A 22,268-nucleotide genomic window follows, 5' to 3' on the forward strand; every position below is an offset into this window, starting at 1 on the left:
CTGCTTCTGGCACTCGACCGCTATGCAGATGCGTTACGACGTGCCTGAATAGCCATCATGTTCAAAATACCTGCACACACACACACACACACACACATATATATATATATATATATATATATATATATATATATATATATATATATATATATATATATATATGTGTGTGTGTGTGTGTGTGTGTGTGTGTGTGTGTGTGTGTGTGTGTTTGTCTATGGGTAGGAGGTATTATGAAAAAATCTTAAAATCTTGAGAGTCGTATGGAAGACTGTCTCCCGCAGTTGAAGGCAACGTATCGTTTAAAGGATATGAGAGTAACACCATTAATTTCTTTACAGTACTTTTAATGCAAGAGGGGAAAACAGAGGTCTGCCATTCATAAGCCTTATGACAGATAGCTGAGAATAAGGAAATATGTTCAGAGCGGCCACGGGAAGGCAACAAGGAACTGCAAACAAATTGCTGAAGACTCACAGAGGGATGTAGCGCCATCTCTTGAGCTAAAATGTCATGAAAAATACGAAAAGAAACCAAATCAATTCAATTTTGGAATGAACAATGACTTATGTTTAAGTTTTTCTCCTAAGCCTTTGTATTTGGACAGTGAGTAAAGCGCTCATATTTGACAACCAATTTCCTCCATTAAGAAAAGTTGCCATTCTAAGTTAAATATATCAATTACCTAATTAGCCAGAGTAACGGTCATTTTTTTACATTCAAAAAGGGGCGAAGATAATGGTATTAACGATGCACAGTAACAATCTCTGCGTTCCAAAAAGAGTGAGCTTCCTTAACAACTGTTTATAATTCCTACCTCAGCCTTAACAGCACTTTGCTCACTGTCCAAATACAAAGGCTTAAGAGGAAAAACTTAAACCTAAGTCGTTGTTCATCTAAAAATTAGAAATGATTTGGTTTCATTTCGTATCTTTCATGACATTTTAGCAAAACTGATGACGCTGCATCCCTGTGGTTGTGAATCGTCACCATCTTTGAATTGTAGTTCCTTGTTGCCTTTCCGTGGACGCCCTGAACATTTTGCCTTAAATAGCTCTGTATCATAAGGCTTATGGATGGTAGACCTCTGTATTTCCCCTCTTGCATTAGAAGTAATGTGAACAAATTAATGGTGTTACTTTCATATTCTTTAAACAACGCGTTGCCTTCAACAAATGGAGACAGTCTTCCATACGACTCCAACATTCTTAGCCTCTGACCTCCCAACATTTTAAACACACACACACACACACACACACACACACACATATATATATATATATATATATATATATATATATATATATATATATATATATATGTGTGTGTGTGTGTGTGTGTGTGTGTGTGTGTGTGTGTGTGTAGAAGTTCGGTGGTAAGAATTTTTTATTGTGAAGGCTGTATTTATTCATTGTGACTTATGCGTGATGTATAAACTAACTTTCTCCAGTTTTGATATTTCTGTTCTGTATTACCCAGTAGTAAGCCTTCTTCTGTCTAGCTTTTCAGCCAACATCTTTCATAGCATTTCTTTTTATTTTTCATTGCCGTTTAGAAGGCTTACGATTTCAGACGGATTATTTTAATCTCTGCATGCATCGGTCCCAAACACCGCTCATAATGCACTCGAGCGGTGTGTCAGTGCTTTTCTTGCGAGTTCTTCTCCCTGGAAAAGCCTTGAGTCATGTGCTAAAGGATAAAGAAGAGAATGCAAGCACTCCTCCGACAACAACGAGTAGAAATGTGTAAGAGTATATTCGCTGGGAAGTTTCCTGGTTGTTCCACTCATCAAGTCTAATTATAGCTAGGCCACGTACCTCTCACGTTGTTGGTATAAAACCCCTCGTGGAACGCCTCGACTCACTAATCTGCATTAAGGAGCGAAGGTCTGTCATCACCATTGCAGTTGTAAAAGCCTTTTGTGAAAGCCACTTCGATTGATAGGATTTCTTATTTCCTGAAACGGTCTCTGGATGTGTGTGAATGTGATAAAGTATATTTGTGTGTCATAACAGACTGGAGGTGGGTAGGCGATAGACACCCTGATACTCTTTGTGGTGCCCAAGTCTTGAAAGCGATTTTACTGTGGTTAATTACAGTCCTCATATTTTTTATCGGAATCTTTTCTACGACTTATACTTACCCAACAAATATGCATATGACTCCCAGATAAAGGCTTGAACTTTCTTTCCCTTAATCTGCTCAGAAAGTACAGACAGATGTTAATCTCAAAGTCCGCATTCACAGTCAAATAGATTTAGATAAACTCATTGCTTTCCAGTTGGACCTAAATTAATCAACCATGACAACATTTGCAATTAGAAACTGAACCTTTATAAAGTCAGTCATTCCTTTCACATACTTCGTATCTTGTTGTGATCATTCGCCATTTCAGTGATTTTAATGCTACAGGTGCACATCGATTTGATGCTAATAATCATCATTTTAAATGTACACGTACCATATTCACATGAGATTAAGCTCTTCGTGGTTACATATTTTTACTATTTATAATCATTGTCTTGAAATCACTTCCCTTTAGTGTGCACAGAAAGCTACCTTGAACACAAAGTAAAAAGGGCAGGAGAAAGAAAGACTTTGGCCTGGGACCACCTTACTACATTAATCACATTCCGATTATGGACAATTGCTTTTCCCACCCATTCATACTCAAGAAGATAGAAGACGGAAGGCTCCACGAATTCCTCAAACCTCTATGCTTTCATCTACCGCTGCCATTGAACTTTTCCGATCTTTCCTAAATAGTGACCCCCAAGGGTTTTCGGGGCTCGTTATCCAGGACTAATATTTCTTGGGGATCATTATCTTTATGATATTTACAACCTTCTGTTTATGTTTTTACGGTAATCCCCAACGGATTTGTACTAATCACGCCGCAAAGGTGGATACTTACCGGGTTAAAACTCGTGGGGGTCAGTATCTAGGAAAGATCCAGCTTTTCTTCAAAAAAAGAGGAAAAAATGTCCAGCCTTTTCAGTTTTTTAGTCAATCATTAAAAATATTTTACACTTCATTCATTCATTTTCTATTAAATTTATTTATTATCTTTATTTTTTACACTCTTTCAATAAGCTGGTGAATGAAATGAAGAAAAGGTTTGGGAAATATTTCATGAGTGGTTCTGCATCAAAAACAGGTTATTTGCATAACGTTTAATCAAACAGGTATAAAGAAAATCAATATTCAAGTGCACTGATTATTCCATGAAAGGGTTATTAGATCGTCAGAAAAAATCCCATTATATTTCTGTCCATATGCTAATGCAATTTTTAAAAGAGATTGATGCAATACTCAGACAAATACGCGAAAACTGTAATGCAGGCAGACCAGGTAGACATCCATATTGAAATCACAGAATTGTTATTCTAGGAGTACAATAACAAAACAATGCAGTCTTCTTATTTGAAGCATAAACCACTCGGGAAAGGATTAGTTGATACTAGTGCAGTGATGTGAACAAGAGATTGCCTGGTCTTTATCAGATCAGCAACAATAACCCTGTTTTTTATGAAAATAAAATACCTCTCGGTATGTTACGTCTTGCCTATATACAGGAAAGATATAAGGTCGAAGGGGAACCAAATGGTGAGAGCACTGAACTTTCTCTCTCTCTCTCTCTCTCTCTCTCTCTCTCTCTCTCTCTCTATATATATATATATATATATATATATATATATATATATATATATATATATATATATATATATATATATATATATATATATATATATATATATATTCTTATATTCATGACAAAATAAAAAGGCCTTTGTTGGCAAGTGAGTATATGGCAATCTTTCCTAGAGTGCTTTGTTTTCTTTTGCCATTTCCTAATAGGAGTAACTAGTGCCTTTTCCTGGCTATACTGTATATTCGGTTTATGCACACACTGTTTTTACAGTAGCCATGTTCAGTGCTCTCATCTTTTGGTTCCCCTTCGACCTTATAACTTTCCTTGATATAGGCAAGACGTAACATACCTAGAGGTATTTTATTTTCGTAAAAATCAGGGTTACTGTCACTGATCTGGTAAGAGACCCAGCAGTCTCTGGTTCATACCACTACACTAGTATCTACTAATCCATTCTCGAGTGGTTTATTGCTTCAAATAAGAAGACTGCATTGTTTTGTTATTGTATTCCTGTGGTGGATAGCTTCCCAGAATAATAATTCTGTTATTTTAATATGGATGTCTACCTGGTCTGCCTGCATTATAGTTTTAGCGTATTTGTCTGAATATTGCCCACGTGTTGTATCATTCTCTTTTAAAAATTGCATTAATATATGAACAGAAATATAATAGGATTTTTTTTCTGACCATTTAATAACCTTTTTATGTAATAATCAATGCTCTAGAAAATTGATTTTCTTTATACCTGTTTAATTAAACGTTATATATATATATATATATATATATATATATATATATATATATATATATATATATATATATATATATATATATATATATATGTGTGTGTGTGTGTGTGTGTGTATGTGTATGTATATGTATAAAAAGTCTGTAATGTTTATACCATTAAACTCATATAATTTTCAGTTAAATTTTTAGTTTGTTCAAAGAGATATTAGTTTCTCAGACACAGACTTCTGTTTAAACAGACCTTCTAAACGAAAAGAAATAATGCTTTTACCTCTAGATGTCGGACATTCTTTATTTATGAAGATTAAAGTAACTATACAAATCAGACTAACGCATAAGCTGGAAGTGTGTAACGGACATTTCTAAAGTTAATTTGCAACCAGACTATTTTACTACATGTACATAAACTAAAGAAAATTAATTCTCACTTTCAATTCTCAGATGAAAGTCCTTTATCTACTGCTGGGGATCTTCTTTCTCGCAAAAGGGGCTCTCGGGGATAATAAAAATGAAGAAGAAAGTAGTTCCTTAGAAGCTAAGGATTCCTTGAATGCTAAGGATTCCAGCCAGAAGGAACGCTTCTTTGGCTCCTTCAGCACCACGACCTACACAGTCGTCTCGGCTACCACCTCCACTGTGTTCTTCTCCTGTCTCTCGGGAACAGATTCCACAGTCTGTAAAGGGCGGAATACAAAGCGATTCCGAAGAGGTTCCAGGACAAAAGCCATTGAATTAGTCGAGTAAGTAGTTTTCTTTTCGCCAGTTATAGGAGATGCCGCGCAACACTCAAACAATTATTAAATAATGAGTAATCAATTTCTTCGCAAAAGTCACTGACTATGCCAGTTCTTTATTTAAAGACCTGTATTGATAGTTTTGCAGTAACTCAATTACCAGTATCTTTTGCTTCATCCACACAAACTGCGTAAGTTACATAACCCACATTAACTTTCTTTTAATAGATCTTAATAAGGCTTAAGATTTGTTTAACCATTTTATTGTCTTGCTTTTACTAGCCAGGTAGGTTTGACTGTTTCAAAATCTATCATATAAGCATTTGCTTTCAGAACTGTTATGTGTCCCTTAATTGTGAATAAATAGATGAGCATTTCTCAGATAACATTTTGTTCATACGCACACACTTAGAAACAACAATGCAATAAAAAACAAGAGGATATTATTCAAGTATTAGAACTGTCTTAGTGACTGCAGTGGAACGCTGAACTACTTTCAAGAATATAAAACAAGTCTGCCTCTTATTCATAGAGAAGATAATATCAAATTCTGCAAACAAAATGACGATAGAGTGGAAGAACTCAAAGAGAAGTCTTGCTGGCTTACTCTTTAGCTTTTAGAGTCCATCTGAGTGGAAGGAAAAGCAAAGTCAAGAAGACCTTCAACACAGCAAGTAGAATAGCAATCGCATTTGGTAAACGAAGATTGACCGGTGGACAGAGAACTTTTGCTTCAAAAGTTATGATTTCATATAAAGCTTCCTATTAAGGATGACGGATGAAACTGTATGTTGAGCAACGATGAAGGGGCATTTCGTCTGAATATAAACATCTGCTGCAACTGAAAACCGCGCCAACAATGTTAGAAGTTCCTACTCGTCGTCTAGTGGGATGTTTCAAAGAAAAGCTGAAGCCTTTTTTTTCGTCCAAAGTTTTGTTAGATGTAAAAGAAAAAATTTCTATGTTCACAGAAAAAAATGGAAGGTTTAAGTGTTCAGAAAAATAACTTGTCAAAAGTTCATGTGCCAGTAACAATAGATTACACAAGACTTCGTCTGGTTTTGACAACATTGCTGAATAGATGTCAATGAAGCTTTAGAGAAGAAGAACAAGTAGGATTATTACATGGCGCCATAGAGAGGAAAAGCATCAGTCATTGAATGAGTCGGACAAAAGAAGGTTGGCACTTTAAAAATGTTCAGACAGACAACGTTTGGTAGGCTCATAGATTATAAGGTTAAACACATACATCTTTATCAATAACCAGAAGTCCTTCTGGCATGTTTTTGCGAGTGGAGCTTTAGACCTGCTACAAAACAAATCAGAAACTTTCTCTAAATTTTCGTTGGTCCCAACATATGCAATCATAAAGATGTAAAGATAATTTCATGAGAATTTATACCTTCATCCCCATAATCCTTTCTGGTATAATAGCTGACTCTCCAAGGAGGGAGTAAGCTACATTAGCAATTAGATCATTATGAAATATACAGCAGAATGGCCAGATTTTGCGATGCTTGGCAAAGCCAATCCAGTTCCAGAGATCTCTGAAAAAAAGTTGAAATGATCCCACACCGAAGGTCAATGTAAGACTAAGAAGATGATCTTTAACGTACAGAGCACTTATGGATATATCTTTAAAACTATGTAAAGCAGGAGTGCTTTGATGTAGCTTTTACATATGGACGTACTGGTTGCCTCATTTATTTGATTTCGTTATTCATGAAACCTCTAAGCAAAACGAATATTCAAAATTTGTGATCAGTTTTGTCACAGAGGAAAAAGTATGATCTTAACAATCCGAAATTTACTTGGAACAATAAGTTTAGCCGCATGGACACATCAAGATGTCCTCTATTCAAGTCTGGAGGACTTTGAAGTGTTCAAAGGCTCAAAAAACACATGAAATGATTGCGTGGTGAACAAGAAGCATGAAAAAACCAACTAAATAATTTTTCCAAAAGTAAAAGAAAAGACTACCAGTTAAAATTCAAAAACGGAAACGATCTCGCCAAATAGACAAATTTGAAGAAATATTCATGGATATTTTAAAGGCCACGACTTCAAGTTCAGAATGAAGGATACATCTCCAGTGACTGAATGCCATACCTCCAGGATGAGATTGAAGGCTAGAGTTCCAGGTACCTGAAAATTAGTCAGTGGTGGTAGATCACAGTCACCGTGAAGTGCATACCGTACGTAAGTTAGCAACTTCGTCCTGAAGGAATCCTGAGAAATGAACGTTTAACCTTTCTACCACTTCATCAAAGTATTGAAGGTATATAGCTGATGTTTTAGGTATATATATATATATATATATATATATATATATATATATATATATATATATATATATATATATGGTGATATATTATTGTGTATGTGTGTGTACAGTATATATATAGGTGTGTACCTGTGTGTAGAATCTACTGGTCATCTTTCGCCAGATACATATGTAATTTTAATAGCCACAATGCCCTCTTAACTTCTCGAATTCTTCGCGCTTTTTTGAATACGCTTGTCACTACAAAGCCTTAAGATCCAAGTGCAAGAAATTAGAAGGGGTTATGATGTCCGGCAGCGGGAAACGAACCCGAGTCACCATAATCACGGCGAGGTCCTATATATTTGCCTAATTATGTGCGTTCATAAATATCGATAAATAATATTGTTTCAAGACTGCAAGGGAATAAATATTCACTTTTTCTGTAAGTTAATGGATACGAATATCATGACCTTTAATTAATGGTAACTGACCCAAACATCCTTCCCTTCCAACAGCCACGATGACCCCACTCTGCCCGCGCTTGAATCGAGTGACCTCGAGGAGCCACTCACTGAAGACAGAAGTGCCACCGGGGAATCCCAAGACAATAATCAGAAGTTTGGCTTCACTGTCTGGACCACAGCCCGCACCACCACCTCCGTCACCGTCTTCTACACGAACACGTCGACGACCATCCGACTCTCGTACTACTGTGTTGCAGGTGGCATACAGTTCCCAATTAACAGGTGCGGCTAAGAACAAGATTCAGGCTGCTTGTGAGTTTCAAGGGAGGAGCAACAAGAAGAAGAGACTATGGCCATTTCTCACTTATTTACACTGCATAAGGAGAGCATTAAAATCAGAGCAAGTAAAACCTATCGGATACTCATCGTTGTGACATAATGAGTACAATCGCGAAGTTATAGAAAGGATGAGTTTGAAGGAGAAAGTCTAAGAGTTCCTTCTCCTCTTTTCCTCCGCCCATGATACTCGGGATTTCGATTACACTTAATCGACCACAACCATTCTAATACAGTATTTCTATTTGTATTTATGTATTTATATTGTTAAGACTCTGAGCGACGTTTTTTAAGCACATAAATGTAAATAATCTCTTTCAAACTTATCTTTATCTAAACCCTCTGGGTATAAGGGGCTTTTTTTTATGGAACCACTTTCCTAGTGGCCATGATCACCAGTGGCATGAAAGGGCCCCATATTGTTTGAAGATTTGAAGTTCACTCACGAACGAAAAAGGCAATGCACTAGAAACAGAACATACACTCATGATCAACGCCCAAGTTCCCTCGCCACCCAAGCTCTTACCAGGGAGAACCAGGCTTTGATTGCTGATGGCTTACCAGATAGACCTATGCCCTCTCCCAGATTCCATTTGTTGCTCACGGGGACATAATTATGTTGTTATGCTACAGGGAGTAGTTCAAAGAAGGGAAATTCAACTGTATGTTTTTGGCATTCCTGGTAGTGCTCCCTCCTCAAACCTTAGTTTGGGTGAAGAAATTTTCACCCAGCTGATAAGGCAGCAACAGTGTTTGGCTTCAAGAATGATTGATTCAGCACAGTTCTCACAATAAGAATATAGGTCAGTATTAACAGACATTTTTATAAGAGCAGATGAATGTCGAATCCCAAAGAAAATTTCGTCCAGAGAAATAGGAAGAGCATCTCCCCAAAAACCCCCTTTGCGCTGCTCACACTGCGAAGAGAAGTTGAAATGAACGACTGGGATGAAAGCGCCCAAGGCCAAAGCTTCTGGGTGCAGGTGGAGGATCGCAAGAGGGAAAGGCGTCATGGAAGGTATATGCCATGGACGCACCACGAGCGGTACTATCCACCAGAGCCATAACAGTAGTATTATCTATTTTGCTTTGGTAAAAAAAATTTCCTCAACAAAAATATAGGAAAATCCTGAAATTAACTGCTGTCTGTACGATAGATCTGAAAGGTCGGAACCCACCCTCTAGTCTGGTTATCTTTCTACCGATGAAAATCTACATTTTTCTTAATCTCAACCCTATCTGCGCTATGTCTGTTACGCAAACAATAAATCTCGCAATTTTCACTGCTTTCTTTCATTCAGTTTTAGTGACAAATAAAATTCTTATCTACATAAAAAAAGTAGCCTACAAAGTTATAAAATCTGAACATTTTGTGATGAAATGAAGGTTATTTGTTTCTTTTACGATAAATGCAATATAAAAGTGTATATTTACGGAGGGTAGGGGGCTGAGGTAACACAGTTATGGGCAGACATTCGTTTTTACACTAACGATTACAAAATATCTACAGTATATGTTCACCATTGTTCGAAATATTCATCGAACCATTACTAATGCTAATTGCGCTGTTGATATCCCACTATATTAAACGATGCTCCAAACGAAGGGCAGCTTAACTCAACTAATAAATCCCCAAAACGAATACTTTTACTTCCAAATGGTCTGGAAACTCCAGTTAAACCATTTGGCTGGTGCCTTTTCTCTCTGGGGCGCCGAGAGGTAAGGCGATTGCGCTTATCTTTCAAGCATAGCGGCTGAGGAGACATTATTATCATCCCGTTGTTATGGCCTTGGAAATAGAAATCTGACCATTTGAGGAGAGAGGGACAATTCATAACCTTGAGGAGTGGAAGCCTATCCGCTGGTGACTGAAGAACAGATAAAATCTGCCGTTACTTTTGGGGGAGAATGTTTACGAAGGAATGGAAGAAGAAGAAGAGAGACTACTAAAATGCTAAATTCAGTAACAGAGGTACTATGTATGCTCCATCAAGTATTATTGATTGTGGGTATCGTGCAAGTTATGGCGTCCAAATATGATTTCTTTTGAAATGATCCAGAATTTAGCCACACTAGCTAAAGAATTCTTATTAAAATTATATAATAGCATATGGCTAACGCATGTCTTCCCAACTAAATGGAGACATGCAATAATCATACCCATCATGTAAACCAGGAAAAGACCCTAGCAACCCCACTAATTATATTAATATCTCTAACAAGTTGCTTGTGCAAACTGTTGGAGAAAATGGTTAGTTTTGAGATTAACAAGTGTCATAACAAAACACTCAATCTTATCACCTACCCAATCGGGATCAATAAGCTGGTAGATCTACACTAGACCCAGTTAACTCAAATAGAAGATCATATTAAAATGATTTGAAAATAAAAAAGCTGACAGTGGCTATTTTCTTTGATATAGAAAAAGCATATGATACCACATGGAGATACAATATTATGCAGAAACTCCACAGGTCAATATTCGAGGTCACCTTCAATATTTATCAATAATTTTCTAACAAATCGTACATTTCAAGTACAAAATAGAAAATACATATTCAAAATGCTACGTACAAAAGAATGTATCCCCCCAAGGCAGTGTTTTGAGCTGCATCTTAATTGCCCTGGCAATAGATGACATTACTATGACACTGCCTGAGGGTGTACAAAATAGTTTGTATGTGAATGATTTTTGTAATTTATTATTCAAGTTATTCTTTGAGACATGCTCAAAGAATACTTAATATAACAACAAAAAATATAACCATGGACCAATTCCGTAGGCTTCAAGTTGTCGGTAAATAAAACAAATGGCATTGTCTTCTACAAGACAAAAGATGGTTGAAACAACAAACCATTAAGTTATATCTTTATAATGAAGAGATAAACATGTGCAATAATGTTAAATATTTAGGTATAATTTTTGACCAACATTTAAACTGGAAAGATCATGTCAAATATATCAAAGCCAAAGGATCTAAAAGCCCTTACTTTTTAAAGAAAATCTCACACACCAAATGGGGTGCAGGAGAGACACAATGTTAATGTTATACAATGCAACAGTACTATCAATTATAAATTATAGCTGTCAATTTATTCAACTGCCTCAGAAACAACTTTAAAATCTCTAGATGCTTTACATCACGAGGAGTACGTATATGTACAGGAGCCTTCCGCTCATCTCCAACTGTCTCTATCCTAGCAGAGGCAGGCCAGCTGCCTCTAAAATACTACAGAGATCTAATTACTTTAAGAAGAACATCCCTTCAAGCAGGCACATCTCCTGCATCAAATAAATTTGCTCAATCAAAATACAAATAATAACCCAAATCAAAACTCATTTACTAAAAAACTAATCATATATTGACTGTTACATAACATGAACCCAAATTTGCAAGAAAATAAATCTGACACACCATGGACACTAAAAACTTGAAAACTATGCACATATTTATCATATCTTTCAAAGAAATATATGTCCAACACAGAAATGTACCATCAACATGCCATGGAACACATAAGACGGAAGGGTAATCCCTTCATAATCTACACAGATGGATCCAAAAATGAAGCTGGAGTGGGCTCATCAGCCTATTCAAGTGATAAAACTATCCAAATGGGCCTTCCTCTAATATCATCAGTATTTACAGCAGAATTAACAGCCATACAATTGGCTCTCAAGATTATAACAAAAAGAATTCCTTCAGCACTCATATTGAGCGACTCAAGAAGTGCAATTGAAACAATAGGATCATTTAAATCAAATAATCACCTTGTCCAAAATATACAACAGGAAATACATCAGTTAATTACAAACGGCAGTCAAATTCAAATTTGTTGGATCCCAGCCCATGTAGGCATTGAGGGTAATGAGAAAGCAGATAAAGCTGCAAAGTGGCTTGTACAATCCCCAACTACTATGAAAGCCCCTTATCAGACTGGCTAGCATCAGTTAAACCCTTAATTTATAGGGATTGGCAAAATGATTGGACAAATATACCCCCACAAAACAAACTAAACAAATTAAGAAACGAAGTTAAAAAGTGGCATTCTTCTATCCAAAAGCAAAGAATCAATGAGGTTATTTTAACAAGACTCAGAATAGGACACTCCAGACTCACACATGGTCATCTGATGTCAACTCCGCACACAAACCCAATAACTTGTGAAGATGTAACATCCAATAACAATCAAACACATCTTGATTGACTGTCCCAGATGGCATCATGAAAGAAATACTTATTTACAAAATAAATCAATAAAGGATATTCTAGCAGAAGGTAATAAGTTTTCAATTAATAATATCATTCTCTTCTTAAACAAAATTAAATTGATAAGTAAAATATAATCTTCCCCCCCTTTTTTTCTAATTCCCCCTTTTTTATTATTTATTTATTTAGTTAACTACTTAATTTTTATATACTCTTTCCCATTCTTTTCCCAGCCCGGAAGAGAACCTAAAAGGAGTTCAGAGGTCTGGTTAAACAAATCATTTATAACTAACTAACAACACTCCGCTCCTCGTACATATTTCATTTCTTTTCATCATCAACGCTAAACAAATAACCAGGGAGAAAGTGGCCAGATCGAAGTTTCTGGAAACAAGTCAGGGAAAATTACGGTGTTGGTGAAGAGATCAGAAAAGGTCTACTGAGCCTTAGCAGCAGTAGTACTACTACTGTATTACTTCTCTCTGACTTCATTTGGGGTGAGTTTCTTCAACTTGACGACCATTAAAATCTAGAAGAAAAATCACAGGTTTTTACACTCACACATTTCAAATCTCGCAAACTCTTTTCAGCTCCCCTTATCAGAAAAAATTAACAATTAATACTGAAATGATATTGCATGTCATATTTAATACGAAACGTGTTCGCATGTATGTATGTATGTATGTATGTATGTATGTATGTATGTATGTATGTATGTATGTACATAAGATATTTATAGACACTATGAGTTGCCTGTTTCAAGGTCTAAGACAATAATAAATGGTGTTTTTTAACTACTGTTTTAGAAATCTCTACCAGAAAAGTAACTGCTCTGTTGCTATGTAGCATGTTTGATTCTACTGTGTAAATTTAGTTAATATTGTTCTGTCTTCCACTGTTAAAGTATACTAAAAGAGTCTAAAATTATTCAGTAATTACATTGAAACCCTGCACCATCATGAAACTAAATGTGCGTAATGCAGTGAAACATTATCCACACGCGTCCCAACCACTCTCACGCTCGCCACATTCGTGTAAATACGACCAGAAACTGCTTTGTAATTTTACGGGCTGCTCTATGAGCAAGAGCCCGTGCTGGCATAACGCCAGCTTAATCATGAACAACAACACAACAGCTTCGTAATTCAGTGCTTCTCCTACTGCCGTCGTGATAATGCTGTGTTGAACTGCCTAAAATGTAATGACCACATTTTAGATTACCTGGTCTTGCATCATTTCAATTGTATATATATATATATATATATATATATATATATATATATATATATATATATATATATATATATATATATATATATATAAATTACAAACATTTTCTGAATATATATTCCGAGCTCTTTTAGACAAACCTTATCCGAATTAGATAGTTAAACAAAGCTGTTTCAGGACTCTCATAATAATAATAATAATAATAATAATAATATAATATTGTGTATTATTAGCTATTAATAATATTAATATTATTATTAAAACTTAGTACTGTATCAGGAGAGTTTGATGTACGATAAAGTTTCTCTCTCTCTCTGTCTCTCTCTCTCTCTCTCTCTATAAATATATATATATATATATATATATATATATATATATATATATATATATATATATATATACAGTATATATATATATATATATATATATATATATATATATATATATATATATATATATATATATATATATATATATATAGAATCTACTGAACACTTTTGCTAATGCATACGTAATTGTAATAGCCACAATGCCCTCTTAACTTCTAAATTCTTCATACTTTTTTTGGATATATATATATATATATATATATATATATATATATATATATATATATATATATATATATATGTATATATATATATGTGTGTGTGTGTGTGTAATTGTAGTGCCACAATGCCTTCTTAACTCTCGAATTCTTAGGTGCTTTTGGATACCTGTCCTTTCTACAAAGCCTTAAGATCCAAGTGCAAAAAATTGGAAATTAGTTGTGATGTCAGTAGCGGGAAACAGACCCGTGTCACCATAATAACAAGGAGGTCACGTTGCCGACAACTCACCACAATGCCTCAAGATCCAAGTGCAAGAAATTGAAGTGATTGTGATGTCCGGTAGCGGGTGGTCTGGTCGGCAACGTGACCTCCTTGTTATTATGGTGACATGGGTTCGTTTCCGCACTGGACATCACAGCCACTTCCAATTTTATGAATCTTAAGCTTTAATAGCGACAAGCGTATCAAAGAAAACACGAAGATTCGAGAAGTTAAGAGGCATTGTAATGTAATACAGTACACACACACACACACACACACACATATATATATATATATATATATATATATATATATATATATATATATATATATATATATATATATATACATATATATATATATATATATATATATATATATATATATATATATATATATATATATATATATATATATATATATCAGTAAAATGAAATGAATATAAGGCAACTGTTTGTATTACCTCTCCCCAACAAGTTGAGGAATTATGGAAAAATAGAGAAACTTTATCATACATCAAACTCTCCTGATACAGTCCTAAGTTTTAATAATAATAATAATAATAATAATAATAATAATAATAATAATAATAATAGGCCTGAAAACAAACAGCTTTGTTCAACTTTCTGCTTCGGTAAGGTTTTGTAAAAGAACCCAGAATACTCTTCAGAATAGCTCCATAGCATTAATTCCCACAGCCGAAATTTTTTTCAATAATAATTAGTTTTTGTGTCACAATGCTCCGTATAGTTCGCTTATCTGTATCATTTAAAACCCTATAAAATATTCAAAGATTTAGTCACAACTGCCAATGAAAACAGTGAAAATTATAAACAGAAAGCCCAGAAATAAAGTGAAAACGGTTAACTATTTCCAGTCACTGGCTATCTGAAGCTTTCTCCTTACTTGTACATGGTCCCAGATCCTTATCATTTCTAAGATGGGCAGGTCTGGTCAGGAGCAAAGAAGTGGGTTTGGGGAACTTATCTCAAAACCCAGAGTGACCAACCTGTAATTTCTAAGACGAAAATGGAAAAAACTATATATCCTTTCATTTTTTTATTTAATCTGCAATACGAATGCACTGCCGAAAATATATCTGACAGCACATTCTCAGAATATCAGTTCAGAACGGGACAAAAATGACTGTCGATATAATGTAAATTGCGGATTTGACATCTTGGGAGGGTGTCCTTTGTTTGGGGCGGGGCTGGGGAACACGCGCCCTCCCCATATAAGCGCCAGAGGGAGAGGACGCGCCTGCATGGAGCTCTTGTCCGTCGTAGCAGTCGCCAATCGTTACCCAAAGAAGGTATGTAAAGCTTTGGAGGTGTGACTGTGAACCCGTGACTAGATCTTCCCCTCCCGAATTTTGACGACAGGACCTTGACTATAAAGGACGCCTTCCTTCGCAGGAAAAGGATTTTAACCTGAAGACCTCGATCTCAGTTATTTTCTCTGAGGACACCAATGGCGTTTTTTCTTTCTTCTTAAGTCATAGGGAGTCCATGGCAGAGATCTCGTCCTCTTTCTCTCATATATAAATGACACAAATGGAGCTTAGTCGTAGTCCTCTCTCATAACGTTAAGTCGAAAAACCTTCCCTCAGAAAAACGTTTTCTTAAGAAGATCGCGAGCGTGCTCTAGGTATTTGTATTGACAGAGATGATTGGTTGCCCACTTTCTTTTCCTCGCGCTTTCTGTAAATGGACCTGATTTCAGTGACAGGACTTTCTTATGGAGAAATTTAGAAAAATCTTTCTTTTTCATTTTTCGTTGCAGATGAAGCTGGTAGACCTGCTGCTATTGTTGGCAGCTGTGCTGATGACCGCGTCCGCTGCACCAACCCTGCGCATCGGCGGGAGCATTGGGTTCCATAGAAATTCAGAAACTTCCTCCCGAAAACTGCTGGATTTTGCATTCATAACGAATACTTTAACTGTGTATAACACCACGACAGAGACGGCCTACATGTCTTGTTACCTCGGAGCCGCAGAGCCTACGTGTCCAACGCAGGTGGCGCAGACCTTCAAGAGGAGGAGAAGGGCGTTAAGAATCCATGTTGGAGACGAGTCACTGAGACAAGCACAAGGCACCAGGATGTAAGTACAAGTGTTTGGTTCCAAACTATATTGTATATGCTCTCTCTCTCTCTCTCTCTCTCTCTCTCTCTCTCTCTCTCTCTCTCTCTCATGAATACGGGTCTCCCAATTACTTCTATTTCCTTGAAGGACTGCCTTTTTCTAAAATCTTGAACGTTTACGGACCCTTTAATATAATCGTTTATACCTAATATATATACTGTATATATATATATATATATATATATATATATATATATATATATATATATATATATATATATAGTTATTGTATTTATATGAGCAATTTTCATTATTTTGTACTCAGTTTTCCAAGTTTTAATGAGCTATATATATATATATATATATATATATATATATATATATATACTATATATATATGTGTGTGTGTGTGTGTGTGTGTGTGTGTATGTATATATCGAATGTGTGCGTGGCAACGGACTACGTATTCATTTTCATAATTATAACTAGTACAGTAAATAGCAATCATTAGTATTCTTCATTTTTTATAGTGGTACACGGATTGATGTAAAATTATCATTTATATTAATCCATTGGCTCCAAGAGTCTCACTGAATGGTACGCAGATGCTGTTACCCATCACTTTACGGCGCTCAACACTTTCCGTACACTTGGCTGTACCACCAACCTCACGGGGGCTAATTATCTCAATCGTCAGGGTCTCTCACTCAGAAAAAACTGGTTGGACAGTTCCATTTCTACTCTTTGTACAAATTCCCTCTCTCGCACGATCATTCCTCAAATAAGTTCTGGATTTTCCTATCGTTTCCTTGAAAAAGGGTTGGCTCCTGAGTAGAGAAAAGACAATGGTCACTACACAATCACACTAAAATCACAGAAAACTTCCACACAACAACGGTACCCTCTCAACTCGCCTACAACAGGAGGCTCACCTACAGTTCACTGAACCCCACTGCGTTAGTCACCTCCAAGTTACACGCACTCTCGCTTCCTGATCTTGAGTCCTCTTCTTTCTAAAGTTCTCTCACACCTTCTGTCTTTCCCTTTCTTCTTCTTCTTCTTCTTCTTCTTCCCAACACTTCTGAATTATCTACTTCTTTCCGCCGTCCTATCATCGCCCATTCTTTCCACATGACCGAGCCATCTCAAAAAAACTTATCCATCCTTTCCCTAACATCAACCCTTTTCCACATTCTTCTGTGTATCTCCACTCTTCTCACCTTTCAGCTCTCCATACACCACATATGCTGCACGAACATTTGAAGTACTTATTGCTATAAATGAGTATGACAGGAGTTTATTCTATAAAACAGCTGATGTTTGCATTTTGCTTACTTGCATTATTAGCCAATTAGCATTCTTAAACAGCATTGTCAACCAGTTCTCTATATTTTCTTCAGTATTAGATATATAGACACACCGTTTAAAGAAGATATAGCATTCGTATTTAGTAACATGAAACAAAATGCAGCATACATGAACCTTTACATTTTGTTGTATAATCTGTACTTTGCTTATCATGTAAAATTCTTTATAAATATTCTGTATGTAGAAGACGTCAGTTTTCTGTGGAGCGACCCCTGTATTTTCCTTGCCGTAGTTTCAGTCATAACAAGGATCACAAAATAAGCATAAGAGAATATTTCCAAGTGATGCCATAACATATGAAATAACCAATGTTTCATGAATTAGCAGAGCGGTTTTATTATTATGTAATACTGGAATGATCTTACTTTATTGTTATTCTGTTAGTTATCACTGATCAAATTTGAGTTACACGGAAATGATGGTTCCGAGGTTTCAGTTATATCCAAGCGTTATTTCGTTCAGATTTCGAAAACATTCTCCTTCACTGATCTTCACTAATCTCTCTCTTACAGGCCTGAATTGTTCCCGAGTCCCTTGGGTAGAGAAGGTGATGAGCCTCTGGAAAAGAGCCTAACAGGATCCCTAGAAGCTATCATAGAAAAGCCAAAAATTAAGTTGTGGACAGACACAACTGTTACAAAACTTCTCACTTCCACCATCACAGACACATCGATAACACAGACAGTGACTACCTATTATTGCTCAGTGGGTTCTAGTACTCCTTATCCACCCCGCTGCAATAATCCCATAAGGTTTACGATACTAAGCAGATCAGATGAAGGAGTTTCAAACGAGCAAGCTGGAGAAGATATCTCGGTTTTGGAAGAGGGCATAGAAAGCCTGTCGGACAAGGATATCCAGGTGGAGAAACTGAAATCAGGCGAAAACGACAAACTTTCAAATAGCCAAGATAGTGACGCTAACCATAAGTTTGAGGAAATTCCAAAAGGACAGCCAGAGCAAAGTGACTTGAATGAAGAAGTGTTAGGCGAGAAAGACAATGAACACATTATATCCGATATCTCTGAAGATGAAACTTTAGAAATCAATGAAGGTAATGGTGAACAGCAAAACTCTAATGATGCCCTGTCATTACAGACAAGTAATGAAGCTCCTGCAACGCTGGCGCCATTAGATAAACTTAGTGAATCAACTGATGGGGAGAGAGAAGAAAATACAGAAATATTAGAACCAAGTGTAATTAACAGACAACCAGAAGAATTAATTCATAGAGATGCAGCACTGACTGAGTCATCTAAATTGTCTCAGCTGGTGCCGTCAGAGACAGCATTAAGAGACTCTACTCTCTCACATGATCAGGAGCTTGAAGAATCAGCAACATTTGCACTCTGATCTTCTTGGCCTTAGACTCAGCAGACTCATTATCCAGTGATCTCCCAGATTTGCGACAGCAAGACTCTGGAGAGTCAAAAACTGCAAAACCATCCAGTGCGACTCTTCAATCTTCATTTGAGTTTAATGAATCGTTTAATGAGGAATCATCTCTCCCATTGTTGATATCTCCAGTAACACAAAGTCCGTCCTTGGAATCACCCACATTAGAATCCATAGAATCACTGAAACAAGATTCTTTTGATGACCAACTCTCGGTATCTACCGGGCTAGATACTGAATTTTCTAATCCACTTACAGCAGAATCCAAAGAACCATTATCTCTTGATTCATCTAAGCAATCATTGCAAGCATCAGAAGATCCAGAGAGTGAGTCGTCTGAATCCTCCACTGCAGAATCTCCAGATGCTTTGCAGTCTGAGACTTCTGAGCCAAAACTACCCACAAACATAAGACCAGAAAGTGAACCAGCTGAGTCATCTACTTTGCATTCTGCAGAACTGTTCAATCAGGATTTATCTGAGCAACCATCATTTGTACCTGTAGTACCAGAAAGCGAATCCTTTGAATCATCTACATCAGAGTTCAAAGAACTGCCCGATCAGATTTCATTTGCTCCCGAAATCCTTTTACCAGCAGAAGTAATAAGGGAATCGTCTGATTTATCTACATTAGAAAATACAGAATCACTAATTCATGATCCACTAGAGCCTGAATTCCTTAGGCCTGCAGAAGAGGCAGCTCAGTCCTCTGAATTAGAATCCGTGAAGTCACAAGGGCCAGGTTCGTTTGAGGAACAGTTGGTGTTATCTACAGAATCTAAAGAATCCTTAGATCAAGATTCATTTGAAACACCACCAAAGATACCAACCGAAATTGTTAGTGAATCTTCATCTGCGTTAGAATCGGCACAGTCACTAAAACAAAATTCATCTGAGCACCTTGTGGTTATAGCTTCAGAAACAGAGAGTAAAATATCTGAATCTCCTTTATTAGAACCAATAGTATCGCTAAATCATGATTCATTTGAACACCCGTTGCTAATAGTTGCTGAACCAGAGATTAAAACTCCTGGATCATCTGCATCAGAATCTACTGAATCACCAAGTCCAGAGTTTTTTGAACGCCCGTTGCAAGTAGCTACTGAACCAGAGAGTACAACTACTGAAACACTTTCATTGCAATCTTCAGAATCATTAGATCCAAATTCATCTGAACACCCGTTGCAAGCAGCTAGTGAACCTGAGATTAAAAAGTCTGAGTCTCCGCTACAAGAACCTGCAGAATCCCTTCATCACGATTCATCTGAACACCCACTGTCAATAGCTACTGAGCCAGAGGGTACAACTGCGGAATCATCTGAATCAGAAGATCTAGAACGAACACAACTCGATTCATCTGACCCAATACCTTCCGATTCATCAGCGCTGGAGTCAACAGAAGTACCACAGCCTGGTAAGCCACAACTGACAGAAAATGTAATTTTGCACACGTCATCGTCTGTATTACATTCAGAAGAACCTCAGCATTTGCTGTCTACAGAAGCCACAGGGGCATCAAGTAAAATATCTACAGTACATCAGATTTAGCAGAAAAGGTTAATGATGATCCATCTAACCCAATAAAATTAGCAGTATCAGCATCAACAGTGATATCCCAGGAATTGTCTTCATAACAGTTTTAGGATGTTTGTCGTATGATTCTTCGACAGCGATTCTTATTCTTATAACTGCGTTCTATTAATAGTCGACAAGGAAGCGGAAAATCCTCTCCAAGCGTTTCAGTTGGTTCATTATTACCCTGAAGCTAACTGATCTTTTATTGAATCTCCGTATTTTGAGCATCACCAAGAGCTGAATACTCCCCCAGTAAAGCCCGATTGTCTTCGAGGACAACTGAATAACATCTCCAAAAGAGCAACCAAGCAATAACTAGCGACTGTCCCATTCGTGATCAATGAATGTATCGTATACTAAGTTCCTGTTCTTGTGAAATAGTTGTTGTTTATAAGATGAATGATAATGTTTGTAACAATAAAATATTTTAATGTTACATCATTAGTATTTTTCTCCTAATTATAGAAGTATATTCCAGAAACAAACGTCCGTTTCTCTGTTAGCATTCATATATTAAATAATTCATGAGCAATGACGGCATATTTGCTAACGACTGCAAGAAATACGTAATTGGTTGCACAGAAGTCTTTGAAATTTTCATATGGGTTTTTCATACCAACAATGAATCTCATATATATATATATATATATATATATATATATATATATATATATTAAATATATATATAAATACACCCATTAAAGAAACCAAAGAGATGTCATAATGAAGTTTACTAGTATTTCTTAACCTCTGGTAAAGATTTACTTTGTTAACCGAAAGAATGCAGAATATGTCTTAAGTTAATGCAAACGACAATTATTGTTTATTACTACCAGATAAAAAAAGATTTGTCTTCTCTCATTTTGCTGTATGAACCTGGTTTTGTCCAAGGTCTAAAGATTTGTCAATATAGTTATCGTATACAACCCAATGGTGAACAAAAATGAACCTACTCTGTACTTGAGACAAATACAGTACTGCATATCGTACATACAGTGTTTCGTAAAGCAGGTGCAGAATTCTTTAAAGGAGTGAGAGGAGGCGTGGAGAGAAATTTAGGATTGTGTCAATGTTGGTCAGAGAAGGTTCTCTCAATGGTTTTCCCCGTTCCTTCTCTCTGAACATTTTCTTGACGTTTCTCGCCTTGAAAGAAGCATTTTATACTTCAAGCCTTAAAAATAAAATATATGTTTAGAACAGCAATAAGAACGATGCTAATGCCGAGATTAGGAGCACAAATTGAGTAATATCCATCAATTCCAATGGGAAATTTCACACTAGGAGCTGGAGCTTCGAGCTGAAATCATTAACCCTTGCAAACACCTATGGGTAAATATAAAATGTCAAGCTATTTAAATTTTTATATATATATATATATATATATATATATATATA

The 22,268-nt window shown here is 36.2% G+C and overlaps 2 protein-coding genes across 2 annotated transcripts; both read left to right on the forward strand.

Moving 5' to 3' along the window:
* Positions 1 to 4,818: 4,818 nt before the first annotated feature.
* LOC136840964 (uncharacterized) lies at positions 4,819 to 8,295 on the forward strand. Its single transcript, XM_067107952.1, has 2 exons — positions 4,819 to 5,139; positions 7,915 to 8,295. The coding sequence occupies exons 1-2, from the start codon at positions 4,841 to 4,843 to the stop codon at positions 8,153 to 8,155; spliced, it is 540 nt and encodes a 179-aa protein (XP_066964053.1). The 5' UTR covers positions 4,819 to 4,840; the 3' UTR covers positions 8,156 to 8,295.
* Positions 8,296 to 15,655: 7,360 nt separating this feature from the next.
* Positions 15,656 to 20,846, forward strand: LOC136841183 (uro-adherence factor A-like). Its single transcript, XM_067108222.1, has 4 exons — positions 15,656 to 15,764; positions 16,235 to 16,554; positions 18,417 to 19,248; positions 19,401 to 20,846. The coding sequence occupies exons 1-4, from the start codon at positions 15,717 to 15,719 to the stop codon at positions 20,844 to 20,846; spliced, it is 2,646 nt and encodes an 881-aa protein (XP_066964323.1). The 5' UTR covers positions 15,656 to 15,716.
* The last annotated feature ends 1,422 nt before the right edge of the window (positions 20,847 to 22,268 follow it).

The sequence above is a fragment of the Macrobrachium rosenbergii genome, chromosome 8 (assembly GCF_040412425.1).
Source record: "Macrobrachium rosenbergii isolate ZJJX-2024 chromosome 8, ASM4041242v1, whole genome shotgun sequence".
NCBI lineage: Eukaryota > Metazoa > Arthropoda > Malacostraca > Decapoda > Palaemonidae > Macrobrachium > Macrobrachium rosenbergii.